The sequence below is a fragment of the Saccostrea cucullata genome, unplaced genomic scaffold (genome assembly GCF_032062105.1).
Source record: "Saccostrea cucullata isolate Sc308-1 unplaced genomic scaffold, CSIRO_AGI_Scuc_v1 ctg295, whole genome shotgun sequence".
NCBI classification, from domain to species: Eukaryota; Metazoa; Mollusca; class Bivalvia; order Ostreida; family Ostreidae; genus Saccostrea; species Saccostrea cuccullata.
The window spans coordinates 139,952-162,500 of record NW_026937303.1 but is presented as its reverse complement, the minus strand read 5'-3'; the positions used below and the strand labels follow the sequence as shown (position 1 = coordinate 162,500).

The window sequence follows — 22,549 nt, the reverse complement described above, 5'->3', positions numbered from 1 at the left end:
ACTTTCTTGATTTGGACTCTTTAAACATCGATAGCTGATCTCTAGATATTTGGAGTACTTAGGACACGGGTCTCCAAAATTTTGATTAGAAGCATGAAGATGACAGGTCTGGTACCCATTACAGTTCCATTTCACCTTGAGTTCTGACTTCTTTGATCGACAAGTTTGTGAACTACAGTTCCTTTTAGGACAGACTTGTGAATCTGTTCGTCCGTAGTTGGCAGACACAATCTGAATTTTCGTTCCTTGCAAACAGCGTATGAAGCCCTTGTGACCCTCGCACAATGCAAAAGACTGGTCTGAGAAAATTGGTTGAATGTTTAAAAACTAAATTTAGTATACTGTATTTTAAATTGAAGCTATCGTTACAAATATATTTAAGAGTACCTGACGTTTTCACCTCTCTTGTCATTGCCACAAGAAGTACAATGCATACGTGGTAGAGATATTTCATCTTTGTCTTCTCTTCTAATTAAAAAAAATATGATATTCTTAATCATTTAGCATAAAAGATTATAAATAATAACTTTATATGCAAATGATCATATAATCTTAATAAATGGACAATAAAGGTTTCAATATTTACAATTTGTCAAACAAAATCTGTGTGGGCGTCAACAAATTGATAATTTGCTTTTACATTATTTTATAACATTTGTCATCATACAAAAGGGAATTATAATTTAGCTTATTAAGATGAATTCTGTAGATTTATGAAACTATAAAATAAGTGTAGAAAAGGTAGGATTTCCAAAGAATTTTGAAACAAATATATATACACGTAAGCTACATCAAGATACATGAAAACCCCGTTAAATGTATTTTACTATGAATGCAGTTGAGTGATCTGACCTCAGAAAATAAGATATATGGTTATTTACAGTTAATTACACAATTCTGAATAGATTAAAATATTCTTAGCATGATAGTAGACCAAGAATAAGTAATGTATTCATTATTTCCATTTATTTTCTAAGTGTAAAGCAACTTTGAATTCTGCTCAAGAATAGTCCATTGTTTTTAAACAAATGTCATGCAAAAATAACCAACAATACATATAAATTCTTAATTAGTCCACATTATTTAGAGCGTTTGTCCAGTTCGTTGCAAATTTGAATACCAATGCGCTAGGTGGAAACCAGTGCTTCGTATGAGACTATATAAAGCGAAGTTTCATGTCGCAGAATGAAGACCCCTCACTGCTCAATGGTCCTGAGTGGTGAGTATTAGTATAAAACTTGCAGCCCTCCGGTTGCAATTGATGGCTTCTCAATTTGAGTGAAAAAATTACGGAAAGAAACGTTAAACATATAAACATGTATTTTAAAAGCTGAACACGACTCGTAAATAGGCATAGACCATTTCCCATATGATTATCTACGATACTTCAACACATGAGGCCTGTTCAACAGAGCTAACGTTTGCGAGCGCTCGCAAAAAATCCTTGTACTCTCAATAGATATGTTCGCGAGCTGTTGAACGGGCCTCAGGGGTCGTCTGCGTAGCGCAGTGGTTAGAGCGTTTGCTCTAGAGTCGCAAAGTAAGGAGTTGATCCGGGTTCGAATCCCAATGCAGGACGTGGAGACCGGTCTTTCGGATGAAACCGTATAAATCGAGGTCCCGTGTCGCAGTAGGTGCTGGCACGAAAAAAGATTCCTCCCTGCTCATTCTGTTCTTTCAAAATTGTAAATCAGTTACATAAAAAACAGGTGTGTTGCTTTGAGACCAGTTTTGTTTATTTTAGGTCGTTAAGGAGGGGGTAAATCCAGAAAAAGGAGCGAGCTTACCTTCGGATGTGTTTCCATAGATTGTCTTTCTCTGAAACAGAGGTTATGGGTACATTTATACAGTATCTGCCGTACAAAGTGTTGTGTAAGTATATTTGGTTTGCGACAGATTTCAGCATTGTAAATTATTCTAAAAACTCTTCATGTTATTTACTGGTATTTGTAGACAACAGTTCGCAGATTTGAAGTATCATAAGTTTGCAAGACTAGTTACCGTCATAAAGCTTCGGTACCAACTGCGCTTCGTTATTAGGAGACCTATTTTTTTTCATGTGAAACAGAATTTGTGCAAAATCTCATGCGTGAAAAGAAGAAAACATTTGCTGTGGCCTTACACTCGAAATTTAGATATATCGACGACCTATTGTCAATTAACAATAGTAATTTCCATTCCGTTGTTGATATTATATATCCTGGTGAGGTTGAGATTAAAGATACCAAAGAGTCGGACACATATGTTTCCTACTTGGATATTTTAATTGAAAAAGACGTTAATGGTAATCGAACAACCAAGCTTTATGATAAACGTGATGAATTTAACTTTTCTATCGTCAACTTCCCTTACTTATGCAGCAATATACCTTCATCACCGGCATACGGAGTTTATATATCTCAGCTGATTCGATACGCAAGAGCATGCTGTAAGTAAGAACAATTTCTTAAACGAGGTAAATTATTGACAAATAAGTTCATGAAACGAGAATAGCAGCAGTCTCGATAAAAGTCGTCATTTCGTAAGTTCTATGGTCGATACGATGACCTTGTCAGCTAATACAATTTATCATTGAGTCAAATGCTGACTGACGTTTTTCATACTAATTGTTAGTCCATTATCTATACACTGAAATAACGTCGAATTTTTCTGTTATTTCCCGATCATGACACGGAGCACACGGCGGGTGTGACCGGTCGGCAGAGGATGGTCACTCCTCCATGGCACCTAATCCCACCTCTAATGTTTTGGAGGTCCATGCTTGCTCTCCTCCTATTTTGTAGGATTTTGGTATTGAATACTGTTCGTTATCTCCATATCCTTCAAGCAAAGTCGTCATTTATCACATTGTCATGAGTTCTTTTTGGATGACTGAGCGCTTCAGTTTTTCCATTGTCGTCTGTGCTTATGCTGTTTGTTTCTTCACTAATTAGAAACAAATTTGTGCGAATTACTGATGCTGATTAAAAACCGCATTGGCCCTGTGTAACTCAACATTCATTGATATCCGAAACTTAATGTTGTCATGATAAAGTTAGGAACAACACTTTTCCACCAAATTAAATGAACATTGTTCCCGAAATTGAAATGTAAGGGGGTAAGAATATCTTTTTACCATCCGGCGGCTGCTAGGGATTTGATCAGGGAAGATGTTTGTTTGCTTTTTGTTGTTTAACGTCCCTCTCGACAATTTTTCACGCGTATGGAGACGCCAACACTTGTTGCGAAGAACTGCCAATTTTTTACCTATGCTCGACACCTAGGGCCAATGAGCAGTGAGGGATCTTTTACGTGCCAGCACCTATTGCGCCACAGGGCCTTGGTTTCTAATCCGAAGGACCGGTCTCTACGTCCCACATAAAATAATGCAAAATTTTCTTTTTCTTTTTTTTTTTTTGAAATTTAATTTGACACATTTTAAAAATTACATGTCTTTTCCTGACCAACTGAATCATGCAGCCTCAAAACAATTTTTAACCACCAGCAGGGAGCTGTTTTTTTAGGTCACCTGAGTAAACTCAGGTGACCTATTGCTATCACTTTTCGTCCGTCGTCGTTCGTCGTGCGTTAACATTTGAACATTTTCAGCTTCTTCTCTGAAACCACTGAACCAATTTCAACCAAATTTGGCATATAGCATCTATGGGTGAAGGGGAACAAAAATTGTGAATTTCATGGTCCCTGCCCCCCCTGGGGCCTGGGGGGTGGGGCAAAAACCACTAAAATTAGTGCAATCTTTAAAAATCTTCTTCTTTACTCCTGGACATCAAGCAGTCAAACTGTTTGCATGATTGTAATCAGCATTGAGTCCTCTACCAAAATTGTGAAATTCATGGCCCCGGGGTCAGGGATTCTAGTGCTAGGGCGGGGCCAAATAAGTATATAGTGAAAATGCATTATTTCTTTGAAAATCTTCTTCTCTGCTACTACTAACCTACTAACTACATAGTTATGATGAGCAAGAGTGCCTCTACCAAAATTGTGAATTTTATGGCCCCAGGGTCAGGGGTTCTGGTGTAAGGGTGGGGCTCTATAGATTATAATAGTGAAATTCGTGAATTCTTTGAAAATCTTCTTCTCTGCTCCTGGGTATTAAATAAACTAACTAAGTGCATAGTTATGATGAGCAAGCGTGCCTCTACCAAAATTGTGAATTTTATGGCCCCAGGGTCAGGGGTTCTGGTGTGTGTGTAGGGGGGGGCTCTATAGATTATATAGTGAAAATACATGAATTCTTTGAAAATCTTTTTCTCTGCTCCTGGGTATTAAATAAATTAAATAAGTGCATAGTTATGATGAGCAAGAGTGCCTCTACCAAAATTGTGAATTTTATGGCCCCAGGGTCAGGGGTTCTGGTGTTAGGGCAGGGCTCTATAGATTATATAGTGAAAATACATGAATTCTTTGAAAATCTTCTTCTCTGCTCCTAGGAATGAAATAAACTAATTACAAAGTTATGATGAGCAAGAATACCTCTTTCAAAATTGTGAATTTTATGGCCCTAGAGTCAGGGGTTCTAGTGATAGGGCGGGGCTCTATTGATTATATAGTGAAAATACATTGAATCTTTGAAAGTTTTCTTCTCTGCTCCTTGGTATTAAACAGATGAACTACCTATGTAGTTATGATGAGCAAGGGTACTTATCTTCCAGAATTGTGAATTTCAAGGCCCCAGGGTCAGGGGTACCATAAAGGAGGGGGGGCTGTACTTATATACTGAAACTGGATGAATTGTTCGAAATATGCTCCTTGGTATTAATCAAATATTTTTGAAAAGCAAGGGTGCCTTTTCAAAAATTGTGCAATGTGTGGATGGCCTAAGGGTCAGGGGTTCATGTGTGATTGGGGCATTACTGATCATGCTGAATATTACTGATTACTTGAAATGCATTTTTTGTTCCCCTACCCTGCCTATGGGTATTAAGTAAACAAACTAAGCAACTGCTAAGTGTATTGTTATGATGATCAATGGGGCCTCTTTCAAAATTGTGAATGCCATAGCATCTGGATTAAAACATGAATCAAATTCTATCACTGGAAAGTTGTTGCATAATGCTCAGGTGACCTATAAGGCCCATGGGCCTCTTGTTTTTTAAACATTCCGAAGTTTTCTAACACATGGATGACTTCTAGTATTTTAACTTCATGTATATCATTCATTTTTTAATATAAAAAGTTCCCATACTTACCTAAACAATATTTTTTTATCTGAGTTTGGAGAGGAAAAGCAAATATTTCTTAAGGAGAGATGATACGTTCCTCAACTCAAAAATATATATATAATATAATTTAAAAAAAAGATTTTGCCATTTAAGTATTACTACTTTAATATGTTTACCCACAAAAAATTGAGGTACCTTACCAGATATTTATGCAAGATAGCAGAGCGTAGTGTTTCTTATATAATCTTTTTGGAGAAAAAAATTAATTGTCCCAAATCAATTTTTTTAGTGTTTTATTTGTATTAGGATGATCAGAAAATGGTTTAGAAATCAGAATATGATTAGATTTTTAAATGTTTTTCAAACTTGACAAAAATATACAAAACAGATATTTGAGGAACGTATCGTCTGACCTTAAGATGGCCTTAGAATACACGATGCAAAACTAAACCATAATGTTCACTATTTTCAGTTTATAGTAAAGTTTACATATTGACTATACCTGGAAAATATAATTGTCAAAATCTGCACATGAAGTGCTGTAGTAGAATCTGTTATGCCTAATGTGACTCTCGGTACGTAAGGTATATTGTATATAAGAGTTCAGGTTACATGTACTACGCAGAAGTTGATTGAATGCAACAGGTTTTGGGTAATTTAAATGGAATTTTTGACATCATGCATTTATTACGACTGGTCTGTGGTCGTGATAACCTGGTGTCAACTAATAATTTAAACTGGACAAAAAGAGAATTTCATATTGACTTATTATACTTCTATTAATTGATATTTCCTTGATGTTACTGTTTAGAGTATTTTATTTTTTTTTCAAAATTTTTCAAATATGTGACTGTCGGCTACAATGTACAAAATGATTCCCAGTATATATCAGTCTTTTATACACAATTGATAAAAGGCTATGTAATTACGAAAGCCGGATAGGCTCATTTCTGAAAAGATAAAAAAAAATTTAACTCGTTATAACGAGTTAATTATCTCGTTATAACGACTTAGTTATCTCGTTATAACGACTTAGTATCTCGTTATAACGGCTTAGTATCTCGTTATAACGAGTTAGTTATCTCGTTATAACGAGTTAATTATGTCGTTATAACGACTTAGTTTTATCTCGTTATTACGAATTACTTATCTCATTATAACGAGTTAGTATCTCGTTATAACGAATTAATTATCTCGTTATAACGAGTTAATGATCTCGTTATAACGAGTTAGTTATCTCGTTATAACGAGTTAATGATAACGTTATAACGAATTAATGATCTCGTTATAACGACTTAGTTATCTCGTTATAACGAGTTAATGATCTCGTTATAACGAGTTAATTATCTCGTTATAACGAGGTAGTTATCTCGATATAACGAGTTAATGATCTCGTTATAACGAGCTAATTATCTCGTTATAACGAATTAGTTATCTCGTTATAACGAATTCATTATCTCGTTATAACGAGTTAATGATCTCGTTATAACGACTTAGTTATCTCGTTATAACGAGTTAGTTATCTTGTTATAACGAATTAGCTTTCTCGTTATATCGAGTTAATTATCTCGTTATAACGAAATAATAAGTTGCCCTTTTATTTCTAAATCAATAGCAATATAGGAATTAAAAATCGCTGTAGTTTTAATGCCATTATTGAAGTTTAGTTGATAATTATCAGTCGTACTTAACTTTAAAATTGATAAAGAGATGCAAATATAATTTGCAATATGGTTTTAATAATATTAATCATGTTCGAACTTCAAGTATCTTGCCGTCAATAATCACAATTTGATAAAAATAGCAATCTTTTAATCGAACACATTTACACATTTATATGTGAACGTCTCTAAGTACACACTATTACAAATATATGGCCAAATGTACTTGCTTCAAAGTTTTGCAATTTAAGTATAACAACTTTCTCCGATAAAATACACTATTTTTAGCTCACCTGAGCCAAAGGCTCAAGTGAGCTTTTCTGATCACAATTTGTCCGTTGTTTGTCGTTGTCGTTGTAGTCGTCGTTGTCGTCGTCGTCGTCGTTGTTGTTGTAAACTTTTCACATTTTCATCTTCTTCTCAAGAACCACTGGGCCAATTTCAACCAAACTTGCCATAAAGTATCCTTAGGTAAAGGGGATTCAGGTTTGTTCAAATGAAGGGCCACGCCCTTTTCCAAGGGGAGATAATTATGAATTAGAGAAAAATTAATGGCATTTTTAAAAAATCTTCTTCTCAAGAACCACTGGGCCAGGAAAGATGACACTCATGTGGAATCATCACCAAGTAGTGTAGATTCAAGTTTGTTCAAATCATGACCCCCGGGGGTAGGGTGGGGCCAAAATGGCCGATCAAAGTTTTACATAGGAATATATAGGAAAAATCTTTAAAAATTTTCTTCTCAAGAACCACTGGGCCAGGAAAGATGAAACTCATGTGGAATCATCACCAGGTAGTGCAGATTCAAGTTTGTTCAAATCATGACCCCCAGGGGTAGTGTGGGGCCAAAATGGCCGATCAAAGTTTTACATAGGAAAATATAGAAAAAATCTTTAAAAATCTTCTTCTCAAGAACCACTGGGCCAGGAAAGATGAAACTCATGTGGAATCATCACCAGTTAGTGCAGATTCAAGTTTGTTCTAATCATGACCCCCGGGGGTAGGGTTGCGCCAAAATGGCCGATCAAAGTTTTACATAGGAATATATAGAGAAACCTTTTAAAATCTTCTTTTCAAGAACTTCAAATCCATGCTTAGTGATATTTATATGGATTCATCCTCAGGTAGTGTAGATTCATGTATGTTCAAACCATGACCCCATATGAGGTTAAAATTCAAGCCCCCCCCCCCCCAAACTCAGTAAACTTTCAGTTCGGATCTGATATATGTGCTTTTCCTAGCAAATTGCTCAGGTGAGCAATGTGGCCCCTGGGCCTCTTGTTAGAATTATTATACATTGAAAAGGGTTTGTTATTTCTTTTTCATTATTTTTACAGATGGTTAATATGAGTGATGTAGTTTCGGAAATACTCCATTGAACTAAATGCGATACGCCTTTCCCTTTTGAATTCCATCTTGGAACTTGGATGTTATCATACCGTCATTACTCCAGATAGGTACTTTTGCTACAACGCCTAAATGCCTAGAACTCTGTGAAACTGGAAACAAGCAGAAAATTTAAAAAACTATATTCAAGTTCTTATTAATTCACCTCTAAACAATGTCTATTTTAATGTGTATTCACTTGAGACTATATTCAATGCGTCATCACATCAGGAGATTCTGTCGTTATTATTCTTTGTTATGGTGAACCCCTGTACAGACTAAATACATTCATTCTTCTCTACTCTGCTCTGTTTTTACTCTAACCAAATTGTTATAATTGGTTCCAATAAAAATGATTCCTTGTAAAGGGAAAACGTTCCAGTTATTTAATTTTTAGGGATGGAAAATCCCTGCTAGTGTTTTTCTTTCATAATAGAGCTCGGTTGTTAGATTACCATTAACGTCTTTTTCAAGTAAAATATCTAAATATTACACAGATTGTCAGACTTGTGGTATCTTTTAGATCAATCTCACCAGGAAATATCGCATCGACATACGAATGGAAATAACCATTGTTAATTGACAATACGTCGTCAATATATCTAAATGTCGAGTTGAAGGCCACAGCAAGTGTTTTCTTCTTTTCATGCATAAGATTTTGCAAAAATGTTGCTTCATATGAATACAAAATTAGGTCTCCTTATAACGGGGCGCAATTGGAACCCATAGGAATTCCAATAGATTGTTGGAAGACCTGTTCTCCAAAAAACAACATAGATATTGTCAATCAGAAACTCGAGCATCTTTTTGATGTTGACTTCAGAGTACTTGTTTGTACAATCAGAATACTTTTTAACAAAATAATTCTGCAAATGACCCATGACCAAGTAAGTAAATTTACGAGTTCCATTTTTATTGAAAAAGCAGCTGTCATTGATATCGAAGAGCCTGGACTTTAATCTATCGTGGGGAATATAACAAGAATTAGAACAGGAAGAACAGAGTCACTGTCACCTGCTTATGATGTTTCTATCCCGCAATGTATTCGCTTATCGAGAACTTACTCTGAGTATGATCAATTTTTAAATTAAATGCTTTTCAATTAATTGTATCCTCATTGTTCGGAATTAAACAAAAAATTATTTTCAGTGGATCTGCCTTAATGACTTAATAATACCTTGAATACTCTCCTTTAATTAAAGATTTTATCCAAATTACTAATTCTTTTTTAAGACACATCTTTCTGAGTATGCCCTTTGTGTATTGGAATACGATATTCATTATTCTAGAGATTACAAGGTTTGACGGATTGCTCATTATCTTCAACTTTTTTCAACTATTTAAATAGGGCATAAAACACAACCTCATGAAATTCCAAAGGTGAAACAAATGTCGAAAAACAGTCTAAGCATCCCTTGTCGACCGTTTACACCCGCCAAGATCCTTATGAAGAGATCAGACAGACGAAATATTCTGTAGCTAAATTTATTACGAACCAAAGGCCTATTAATTGTTTGGAGATATCTCACTCATTTATCGTTTCGTTGTATACTCTATCTGACATAATTCATACATGTAACTATTTGTTATTTTCGTGCTAAATCTGAGTCCAAAACATTTAACTGCGTCTACCTGATCAAGTTCACAGCGAGTTTTACACATCTATTAGATATACTCACTCCTCCTACATAAACAACTGGTCCCAACATCTGGTGTTTACCAAGGTGAATTTTTGTCCTAGATTTGTCCCAACTATATATCGAGTCGACATATCTATCAAAGTAACTACTGTTCTTGATTAATGTTGGGTTGAAAGCCATAGCAGGAGTTCTTTTTTTTCTTAAAGGTCTGCTTCAAGTCGGTTAATAAAGATGAAGTGTTTGGAGATATCGAACAGTATTAATTCAAGCTCAAAAGTCCATAAAATAATACAAAATAGGAACAAAGCCAACACGGACCTCCAAAAATCAGAGGTGGGATAAGGTACCATTGAGGAGTGAGCATTCCCTACCAACCAATCGCAACCGCAGTGTGCTCCTTGTCATAATCAAGAAATAATGGGAAAATCCAGTGTATGAATAAAGGCCTGACAATTAGTATTAAAAACGTCAGTCAGCATTTGACTTAATGATAAGTTGTACTTGTTGACAAGGTCAATGTATGGACCATAGACCTTACGAAATGATGACTTTAAACGAGACTGCTGATATTCTTGTTTCATCAACTTGTTTGTCAATAATTTACCTCGTTTTAGAAATTGTTCATACGTAGAGCATGCAATTGCGTATCAAATCAACTGACTCAAGTGATGAAGGTATATTGCTGCATAAGTAAGGTAAATTGAAGATTGAAAAGTTAATTTAAAAGTCATCACGTTTATCATAAAGATTGATTATTCGATTACCATGAACGACAAGAAAAATATCCAAATATAAAACAGACTCTGTGGTATCTTTTATCTCAAGTTCACCGGGATATATAACGCATCGACATAAGAACAGAAAAAAAACACTGTTGATTGGTAATAAGTCGTCGATAAAGGAGTACAATTAATGTCCATCTTAAATTAAGATCCTGTTTCTAAATACTAAAAGAATTTTTGTCAACCAGGAACCCTTGCATCGTTTAAAAATAAACTTCAAAGTACTTTTATGCAACAGAGGTATCAAGAACCTCTGACACGAATCTTGTATTTTCGTGCAGTATTGTAAGGATATAAACAAACTTTTATTTATAAAGAACATGAAATGAAAATTATTTTATATAAGTAGAATACATAAACCCAGACACATAAAATTTCGTTTAAATTCAAAAGTTTTAAAGAGCTAAAATAATTTAACAGGGGTTGTGGCAAAAAAGAAAGAATTGAGTATTTTAAATCTTCGATAAAAGACCCGAAATAAATCTAAAAATAATTATATCTCCACGAACCAACATATCGTTTGTGTTTTGTTTGTACCATGTGTCCTTAGCACTAGGTTTTCTAAAGTACAAATTTTAAAATCACTCAAGATATTGACAACGATCAAAAATTACTAAAGGTACATATATTTAATTTGTGTACATATTGGTAAACAGCGTCTTCACTTAAGGTGGGAGAGCACAGTTAGGGTTTGACATACAGTTATGCCAGTACTCCCTCTGTTGCTTCACCCAGGTGGCGTTGTAACAGCGAGCCTGTGGGCAGCACACCCCGGACATCGGTGTATAGCACTCGTAGCCTATAACATAAGGAACATTGATATATAACAGCCGTAGGCGTAGCCTATATCATAAGGAACATTGGCGTATAACACTCGTAGCCTATAACCTAAGGAACATAAGTGTATAATTCTCGTAGCCTATAACGTAAGGAACATTGGTGTATAATACTGATAGTCTATATCATAAGGAACATTGGAATATAACACTCGTAGTCTATAACATAAGGAACATTGGTATATAACAGCCGTAGCCTATAACGTAAGGAACATTGGTGTATAATACTGGTAGTCTATATCATAAGGAACATTGGTATATAATCACAGGCGCTTGTTTCATACAGTGAGCTTAGTTTTCTACTATATAATAACACAAGGTATCCATCTTTCTCGAGACCAAATATGTAGGTCACCAATTCAAACCCCTTTTTTATTTATTATACGCGACTGGCAACAAAAAACCCACATGTAATGGTTAGCGGAATCCCCCTTCTTGGACCTAATGTATATTTCCTTACCTCACCCCCTCGCGAACTTTGACATTGACCATAAAATTACACGCTTCGTCAATCGAGAGAAAAAGTACATCTCTAAACAGCTCAGCACTTCCGGTTTGGCAATCGCGATATAAAACACAAGATCTCATTGGCTACTGGTACATTTTGCACTGGTGTAGAGAGGATCCTTAACAAAATATTTTTGCTTTAATAATAACTATCAAATCATCACATTACATGTGGGTTTTTTGTTGCCAGTTGCGTATAATAAATAAAAAAGGGGTTTGAATTGGTGACCTACATATTTGGTCTCGAGAAAGATGGATACCTTGTGTTATTATATAGTAGAAAACTAAGCTCACTGTATGAAACAAGCGCCTGTGCCTGTATGTACATCCTTGATCAGTGGATGTTCCGTCAATGAAACGTACTAAGACGTACATATCAATAATGCGATAATTAATATTTTAATCCTACTTTAAAATATAATTCATACGGATATAAACATAAACAATAAAACTTCTTTCGTTGGTTTTTAGTATGGGAATGAATGTCGCGGCTATTGCAAAAAAAAAAAAAAACATTGCACAATCCGCTTGCACGGGTTGTGTATTTTTTCTGCAACAGCTGCGACACTTATTCCCGTGTAACAATCATTTAGGAGAGTGTGATTTGAATGGTTAGCTTACCATTCCAACTCCTTTCTTAATAGCATGTATGTATTTGAATTATAAACTATACATTACACCCCACTCCATCCTTCCCCTCTGAGTATCTCGGGCTTGCCTTGGACTATTGATTACCTGGTTCACATTTACAGTAATGTGAGTCACATGCTTCGTGTTCACGTGACAACTGTGATGTACACTGCCCTGAACGGTCCATTATTAACCCTCCGCCTACAACAAATCAAAATACTTATTATAAGTCTCTTATACAAAAAGAACATATCTGGATTAACCTTGTCGTCCCTTTGCATATGTTATACAATGGTTTAGAGCTTTTTCTGAGATAAACATTTGCTTAATTTTGGAGGCCACCTGGCCATCTTGTCGCCTTTTTCAATAAAGTTGAACATCGTTAATTTACAGTTAAATATTGAAAAGATGTGCGACATTAACATGAAAAAAGCTTATGTTTCAATTTTATATTATGTTTCTTTATCTGATTTTTATTAATAAAAAATCTACTGATCTGTGATATTATTAGTAGAATGTTGATAGAAATTTACATCTTCTTTCCTTTTTTGGACAGAATTGACTTTGCTTAACTAATTTGAAAACCTTAATAGGTCATTGAAAGGTAACAACCTTTTTTACAACATTTTGACTAAAACTCTTAAATAAAGAACTGCGTTCAATAGCGTACTTGCATCAGTTAACAGAAGTAGACAGAATACTGTCTTGCGATTTTCTTGATCAATTTCATGAAAATAAATCTTTGGCAATAAGTTTAACAAGAGGCCCATGGGCCACATCGCTCACCTGAGAAGCTTTGACCATTCTGTTCTTTACTAGATTTCCCCCTTGTAATACATATCGTGACCCCACCCTAAACCACTGATCATAATTTAGACAATTTGAAACTACACTACCCCAGGATGCTTCCACATAAGTTTCAGCTTTTCAAAGATTGTCCAATATATTTCTATGTAAAACTTTGATTCCCCATTGTGGCCCCGCCCTAACCCCCGGGGGTCATGATTTGTACAATTTAGAATCTACACTACCCCAGGATGCTTCCACATAAGTTTAAACTTTCAAAGATTGTCCAATATACTTCTATGTAAAACTTTGATTCCCCATTGTGGCCCCGCCCTAACCCCCCCCCGGTCATGATTTGAACAATTTAGAATCTACACTACCCCAGGATGCTTCCATATAAGCTTCAGCTTTTCTGGCCCAGTGGTTATTAAGAAGAAGATTTTTCCTATATATTTCTATGTAAAACTTAGATTCCCCATTGTGGCCCCGCCCTAACCCCCGGGGATCATGATTTGTACAATTTAGAATCTACACTACCCCAGGATGCTTCCACATAAGTTTCAGCTTTTCTGGCCCAGTGGTTCTTGAGAAGAAGATTTTTAAAGTTTTTTCCTATATATTTCTATGTAAAACTTGGATTCCCCATTGTGGCCCCGCCCTACCCCCGGGGGTCATGATTCACATAAGTTTAAACTTTCAAAGATTGTCCAATATATTTCTATGTAAAACTTTGATTCCCCATTGTGGCCCCGCCCTAACCCCCCCCCCCCGGTCATGATTTGAACAATTTAGAATCTACACTACCCCAGGATGCTTCCATATAAGCTTCAGCTTTTCTGGCCCAGTGGTTATTAAGAAGAAGATTTTTCCTATATATTTCTATGTAAAACTTAGATTCCCCATTGTGGCCCCGCCCTAACCCCCGGGGATCATGATTTGTACAATTTAGAATCTACACTACCCCAAGATGCTTCCACATAAGTTTCAGCTTTTCTGGCCCAGTGGTTCTTGAGAAGAAGATTTTTAAAGTTTTTTCCTATATATTTCTGTGTAAAACTTGGATTCCCCATTGTGGCCCCGCCCTACCCCCGGGGGTCATGATTTGAACTATTTAGAATCTACACTATCCCAAGATGCTTCCACATAAGTTTTAGCTTTTCTGGCCCAGTGGTTATTAAGAAGATTTTTCCTATATATTTCTATGTAAAACTTAGATTCCCCATTGTGGCCCCGCCCTAACCCCCGGGGGTCATGATTTGTACAATTTAGAATCTACACTACCCCAGGATGCTTCCACATAAGTTTCAGCTTTTCTGGCCCAGTGGTTCTTGAGAAGATTTTAAAAGTTTTTTCCTATATATTTCTATGTAAAACTTGGATTCCCCATTGTGGCCCCGTCCTACCCCCGGGGGTCATGATTTGTACAATTTAGAATCTACACTACCCCAGGATGCTTCCATATAAGTTTCAGCTTTTCTGGCCCAGTGGTTCTTGAGAAGAAGATTTTTAAAGTTTTTTCCTATATATTTCTATGTAAAACTTAGATTCCCCATTGTGGCCCCGCTCTACCCCCGGGGGTCATGATTTGAACAATTTAGAATCTACACTATCCCAAGATGCTTCCACATAAGTTTCAGCTTTTCTGGCCCAGTGGTTCTTGAGAAGAAGATTTTTAAAGTTTTTCCTATATATTTCTATGTAAAACTTGGATTCCCCATTGTGGCCCCGCTTAACCCCCGGGGGTCATGATTTGTACAATTTAGAATCTACACTACCCCAGGATGCTTCCACATAAGTTTCAGCTTTTCTGGCCCAGTGGTTCTTGAGAAGAAGATTTTTTAAAGATTTTTCCTATATATTTCTATGTAAAACTTGGATTCCCCATTGTGGCCCCGCCCTACCCCCGGGGGTCCTGATTTGAACAATTTAGAATCTACACTATCCCAGGATGCTTCCACAGAAGTTTCATCTTTCCTGGCCCAGTGGTTCTTGAGAAGAAATTTTTTAAAGATTTTTCCCGATGTATTCCTATGTAAAACTTTGATCTCCTGATTTGGCCCCGCCCTACCCCTGGGGGTCATGATTCACATAAGTTTAAACTTTCAAAGATTGTCCAACATATTTCTATGTAAAACATCGATTCTCAATTGTGGCCCTGCCCTCCCCCCTCCCTTCCCCCTCCCCCGGTCATGATTTGAACAATTTCGAATCTACACTACCCAGGATGCTTCCACATAAGCTTTAGCTTTTTTGGCCCAGTGGTTATTAAGAAGAAGATTTTTCCTATATATTTCTATGTAAAACTTAGATTCCCCATTGTGGCCCCGCCCTAACCCCCGGGGATCATGATTTGTACAATTTAGAATCTACACTACCCCAAGATGCTTCCACATAAGTTTCAGCTTTTCTGGCCCAGTGGTTCTTGAGAAGAAGATTTTTAAAGTTTTTTCCTATATATTTCTATGTAAAACTTGGATTCCCCATTGTGGCCCCGCCCTACCCCCGGGGGTCATGATTTGAACTATTTAGAATCTACACTATCCCAAGATGCTTCCACATAAGTTTCAGCTTTTCTGGCCCAGTGGTTATTAAGAAGAAGATTTTTCCTATATATTTCTATGTAAAACTTAGATTCCCCATTGTGGCCCCGCCCTAACCCCCGGGGATCATGATTTGTACAATTTAGAATCTACACTACCTCAGGATGCTTCCACATCAGTTTCAGCTTCTTTTCTGGCCCAGTGGTTCTTGAGAAGAAGATTTTTAAAGATTTTTCCTATATATTTCTATGTAAAATTTGGATTCCCAATTGTTGCCCCGCCCAATCCCCGGGGGTCATGATTTGAACAATTTAGAATCTACACTACCCTAGGATGCTTCCACGTAAGTTTCAGCTTTCCTGGCCCAGTGGTTCTTGAGAAGAAGATTTTTTAATGAACCCACCCTATTTTTGTCTTTTCTTGATTATCTCCCCTTGTTAAGGGATTTGGCCCTTCATTTTAACAATTTAAATTCCCCTTCACCCAAGGATGCTTTGTACCAAGTTTGGTCAAAATTGGCCCTGTGGTTCTTGAGAAGAAGTCGAAAATGTGAAAAGTTTACGGACGGACAGACGGACGGACGGACGGACGATGGACACAATGTGATCAGAAAAGCTCACTTGAGCCTTCGGCTCAGGTGAGCTAAAAAGTGTTTCTAATCTAATTTCTTTAAAGAATATATATACTGTTAAAGGCGTTATTACGCCTTTTCGAAAGGCGTTATAACGCCTTTTAATTTTTTTTCTCTCTAGATTGATCCTAATAGGCTTTCGTACTGTTGAAATTTGAAATAAGTTGTATTCTCTATTACATGTTGTTCGTTTCCTCTAAATTTCTTCTCACGACTCTATGTAATATCATCGTGAACCCATGAAATATTTATCAAACAATTCGTTGGCAAATTATTCATCACATTACTTTCCAGATATCAAGCTTTATTTCAATTTCTCAATACAAACTTACCAAAATGTCAAAAACCTTCCGAATGCAGTATATAACGGCTGGCCGGCAATTTTTTTCTATTAAATATTCTTTTCCAGATAACTAGCTTTATTTCAACTTCTCAATACAAACCTACCAAAGTGCCCAAAACCTTCCGAATGCAATAAAGGCTGACCAGCCATGTTCCTACAGCACGTTGCTGTCTTGGGACAGTCGTTCCCAAAATGACAGCTCTGGGCATTGATACTGAACACAACACATAATAAAACCTGTTGAAAGTATATGCTTTATTAACTTTCTTTAAACATCACAAAAAATTGTCTGAAGATAGATATAACATTTTGTATTATACATGTATTAAGTCGTAAAGAAAGACTTACCAGAAACACATACATATTTCCAGTAATACCAGCAAGGTATTGATAAGTTCTTATCACACCACCACGTATATGATAGTCACAATACGTTAGTTAACTCAATATCGAAATCTACAAACATCTACTTTTTAAAAACATATCAATAAAATCACTTTAACAAATGCATATCATCGGGACATAATACGCCCATCCCTTTTTCCCAACTTATTTTTGGTAAAACCAATTATTGTTTAAGAGTTAAGAGTGTTCATAAAACGACTAACAACCATCTAGATAGCATTGAAAGATTTGATATGAAAGAATAATACGTACTTTAACTGCACTCTTAAAAATCAAATCAGTTGAATACAAGTAGAAATTTAGGTGGTTGAAACATCTGTATCCATGGCGTATATCACATTAGCTTCGTCGCAGTAGTCTTGCAACAATTTTTCATTATTTATATTTGAGCTTAAGATTAAAGACTCCACAGAGCCTGGAAATCATACAATTAATTTGTATCACAAAAGAGATGACCAGTCTTCCACTATCTCCTGCTGAAGGTATTCATCTCTCCCAACTTATTCGCCTCTTAAGAGCTAACTCTGAGCACGATGAATTTTTAAAGCGATGCAGGCTATTCACTGATAAGTTGATGTTACAGCGATTTTAACAAGCTCATTTAAAGTTGGCATTTCATATAATTCATGTTCGTTATAATGAACTGTTAGCATTCATGGCCTATTATTGGGTGTGTTTTCTTTTTTTTGGGGGGGGGCTGTTTTGTTTGATACTTATTGGAAGGCCTTTGTTTTTAATATACTAAATTGACAACGGAAAGTTCCAACTACCTGATCAATACGCACAGCGGGTGTGACCCGTCAACAGGGGATACTTACTACTCTTAGGTATCTAATCCCACTCTCGAATTTCCCTTCACATTGTTCATATACTAGTATTGAGATAGATCGCTGTTCTTTATCTTCACGTTTTACTTTTCTATGTCTGTTTGGGTATCTCTCACTCAATCATTTGCTGTTTTGTATATGTACTGCCTGTTAGTGGATACTTTTCTGATTTTGGTTGCTCGTTAAATTCTGTCAGCTTTCGTTAAGATTTAATTGATCTGGAGGACCTGATGAATAAATAATTCGGTAATGTGAAACGTTAATTAATGAGAGGCGTAACAACCAAGATTTTCAATCAGGTCAGCTTAAAATTCGTCACGATTAGCCACGAAATAACAGAGAACATCTGTGTCGAGTGCTTACGGCACCTGCAACAATTGATTGTTTATCTATGTATTGCTGAAACATTTTGTTTTTTAAAATGTACATCAAATTTCATCAGATTTTAATTGAAGCAAAATGTTACATTCACAAGGTAGCGCAACAGGCAGGACGAAGAGAGGACATAGCATGTTACCTTGTATTCTGGTAATATTATATTTTGTAATGTTTGTTGATATGTATTGATTTAATAAGTTACCCTAATGTTTGTAAAGTTTTATTGAATCCATTTGATTGGAATAATTGCTATATATGGACATCAATAACAAATTAAAAAAAACGATGAAAACCATCCCAAAGAGTAATACTAGTAAGCGTTTTTATCATAAAAATGCAACTCGAATACTTACTTACCTTATCATTGGTCATTTGCAAAATTATTTTCTTAAAAAAACATTCTGATTGTAAACGCAAGTGCTCTTAAGTCGAGATAAAAAAGATGCTAGAGTTTCTGATTAACAATGTCTTTGTGGTTTTGGAGACCAAGTCGATCTTCCAACAATCTACTAGTATTGGAATTCCCATGGGTACTAATTGCGCCCCATTATTAGCAGATCTATTTTTGTATTCATATGAATTTTGTCCAAAAACTTATACATAAAAAGAAGAAGAAACTTACTGTGGCCTTCAACTCGACATTTAGATATATCGACAACGTAATTGCCAATTAACAATGGTTATTTCATTCTTATGTCGATACGATAGATTCCCGGTGAGCTTGAGATAAAATATATCTCAGAATCTGACACATCTGTTTCATATTTTGATACTAGTATTTCACTTGAAAAAGACATTAATGGTAATCTAACAACCAAGCTCTATTATAAACGTGATGACTTTAACTTTACAATCGTCAACTTCCCTTACTTATGCAGCAATATACCTTCAGCATCTGCATACAGAGTTTATATCTCTCAGTTGATTCGATAGCAAGAGCATGCTCCACGTATGTACAATTTCTAAAAGGAAGTAAATTATCGACAAACACGTTGATGAAACAAGAATATCAGCAGTCTCGTTTAAAATAATCATTTTGTAAGTTCCATGGTTGATACAATGACCTTGTCAGCAAATACAATTTATCATTGAGGTAAATGCTGACTGACGTTTTTCACATAAGTTAGTCCATTATTTACACACTGAACTGACGACGGATGTTTTCGTTATTTCCCGATCATGACAACTTGAGGAGCACACGGCGGGTGTAACCGGTCAGCAGGGGATGCTCACTCCTCCATGGCTTCTGATCCCACTTCTGATGTTTTGTAGGCTCGTGTTTGCTCTGCTCCTATTTTGTATTATTAAATGGACATTTGAGCTTGAATTCTGTTTGCTATCTCCATATATTTCATAACCATCCATGCCATCGTCATCTGAATGATTGTAAATGAGGAGAAATTAAATTTCTCCATATTCCTAGTCAACAATTTATTATCTGTTAGAGGTTTTGATTTGTTTAACATTGAAGATGGAAGCACAGCTGTGTCAAGATGGATCTCAATGTCCACAAACAGCCCCGTTCTGCAGAAACAGTAATGGCCAAGCCCTTCCCCATCAGAAGGTATATTTATTTATACGAATGATGGTGTTTGTACATAAGGTATCAACGCACGCCCTTTTCATACTATGAGCCTTTCTGATTCAAAGTCTGACCGTGTGCGACAGCCACAGGGTAGCAGGAGCAATGAAAATGTCTGGGCTGGACCAGAATCTGTCATTCCTTCAATAGAAATACATGTAATATATATTGGAGATTTCCTCAAGGATCTATGATCTGTAGTTCCTTTAATTGATTAGCAAATATCCTCAAATATTGATTGATTGACTGACAGATTGATATTTTGCGTCTCGTTCGAGATTTTTTTTCTTATAAAGACTTCTATTGAAGAATAAAGTTCTTCAATATGGGACCAGAATTTGGAACGTACTATATCGATTCCTTTAAAATGTAACTAGGCTTGCTACGTAATCATAGTGCGTCAATATACTTTAGATTAAAGTATAATAGCCATAAAGTTTTGAAGCCACAATAATGTGTTTCTTAATAATAATTACAAGAATGGGTGTTTCTAGTCTCATTCTTAATTATAATTACAGGAATGGATTGGATCGAACCAAAAACTGGGTTTTGCTCATCACGTCTGGCAAGTCAACACGAAACATGCAGCCCTTCTTGTGCATGTGCACCGGGTACTTACAAGCTCTTTTTTCATAGACATTTTTTGTCGATTAAAAACATAAATGAAATTAACTGCAACACTGTCCCCATTTATTACACAATTGTTAAAAGCTTGATATATTTTTGAAAATTTCAGTGAGCAAACTGAATGTGTGACTAAGTGATTGCTTCCTTTGGAGATTTTTTTGTAGGATTTGAATGTTACAGGCCTCTGTCAGGCGCTTGTTGTCCGCCATTTTCTTGTTATAACGCCACCTGGGTAAAGGAAATAACCGAATTTTGGGACATGTGCTTCAAAGACCCATCCTGTCCTCTACCCCAATAAGATGACTCATTTTCTGTTGGATTTTCCAAGAACTCTATTTTCAATATAGCTGTAGCGTTGTTGTTTTTTCAAGCAGCTGTGCTTATTCAGAATTTGCAATCATGCAGAGGTTGACATTTTCTCTACTGAACAGTTGAGGGAGAGTATTAAAACGAGCCATCAACTTCTCAGTAAAGAATAAGATTGGCAACCCTCGCATATCTCGGACTCTAACATCCGACTGAGGTAAAATATGCGTACAAGGAATTCTTGTGATGGGGTATAACGGTCTCAAAACAAGAGGCCCAGGGGCCACAGCGCTCACCTGAGCACATCGGCTAGGAAAAAGCACATATCAGATCAGAACTGAAAGTTTACTGAGGTGGGGGGGGGGGGGGGGGGGCTTGAATTTTAACCCCCCAGGGATTCATGATTTGAACAAACTAGAATCTACACTACCTATATAAATATCACTAATCCTAGCTTTGAAGTACTTGAAAAGAAGATTTTAAAAGGTCTCCCTATATGGGTCATTCTCAAAAAATGTCCAGATTTCAGTTACACAAGTTTTCTGATAAATATTTTAATAAAATACAAACTTTTTCTGTGCTGATGAACTTATCAATGATCTAAAAGTAAGAGAACAAATTTAAGTACGATTAAAAATTGATATAAATGCTGAAAAAATCCTTCAACATGAGTAAAATTAAAGAAAATTGCTTGTGATTTCGCCGAGGGTGAATTTTCAACCCTCTTTATTGAGACAGTAAATATAATTTGGGAGTATAAATTACCTTTAATGTATTTGTAAATACTTAACTTTGTTTAAAAACATGCTAAAAGGTAACTGAAAAAAGTAAGAATATCAATTTTTAAACAATAAACGTTAAAAAAAACTTTGTGATTTTCGCCGTGTCCTTGGAGTAACCAAGACATAAAAGTTATCTGTAACAGTTATTGTTCTTGAAGGAGGTCTTCAGCATCAGCTGCCTTCTAAAGATATTGTACCCGCCAAAATATAAAAAGACACAAAACACATGTGTTTCACCTCGTAGACACAATATTTGGTTTCAGTTGAGGTTGGTTGAAAGAGTATTTTATTTTTAGGTCCTTGGAGTTACTTAAATAATGCGAAGATAAATTAATATTTTATGTGTGTGATGCATTGAGCGACTTTGAAGTGAAATGCACATGATGTAGAAGCTGTGCTCTATCTTTTTAATTCAGCCATTGCTTTTATACTTGTAACTTTTGATATAGTAATTCCCTGGCGTTACTGTCCATTTTGTTACTGTAGGAAAAGTTACTCGAAGGACATATTTAATTACTCTATGGACAATCTGTAGAGAAACTTCAATATTTACAATTTAAAAATAAAATATAATGTGTAAAGTTTATCGAAAATAGTATATCAATAATATTTGTATCATCTGATCATATGTTTTACATATAATATTTTATACATGCTACAAATTCATTCAATAACCGATACGTGTAACACAAAGGACAAATTTGGTAACTTCATGGACGTCAAAAAGATGAAACATTT

General features: G+C 35.8%; 2 protein-coding genes across 2 annotated transcripts in view; both read right to left on the bottom strand.

The window, feature by feature from the left end:
* LOC134247835 (uncharacterized) overlaps nucleotides 1-5,712 on the bottom strand; it is a 6,339-nt gene extending 627 nt beyond the window's left edge. Inside the window, exons 1-3 of the mRNA XM_062730239.1 lie at nucleotides 5,665-5,712; nucleotides 388-465; nucleotides 1-299 (exon numbers count right to left, since the gene is read on the bottom strand). The exon at nucleotides 1-299 is cut by the window's left edge and continues 4 nt beyond it. Of these exons, the coding sequence (XP_062586223.1) occupies nucleotides 1-299; nucleotides 388-454 (366 nt within the window). The 5' untranslated portion in view covers nucleotides 455-465; nucleotides 5,665-5,712. The remainder of the gene's footprint in view (nucleotides 300-387; nucleotides 466-5,664) is intronic.
* A 5,311-nt stretch (nucleotides 5,713-11,023) lies between these two features.
* LOC134247794 (uncharacterized) lies at nucleotides 11,024-17,345 on the bottom strand. Its single transcript, XM_062730182.1, has 4 exons — nucleotides 17,253-17,345; nucleotides 17,009-17,141; nucleotides 12,710-12,805; nucleotides 11,024-11,430 (listed from the first exon to the last, which is right to left on the bottom strand). The coding sequence occupies exons 1-4, from the start codon at nucleotides 17,265-17,267 to the stop codon at nucleotides 11,297-11,299; spliced, it is 378 nt and encodes a 125-aa protein (XP_062586166.1). The 5' UTR covers nucleotides 17,268-17,345; the 3' UTR covers nucleotides 11,024-11,296.
* Nucleotides 17,346-22,549: the final 5,204 nt, after the last annotated feature.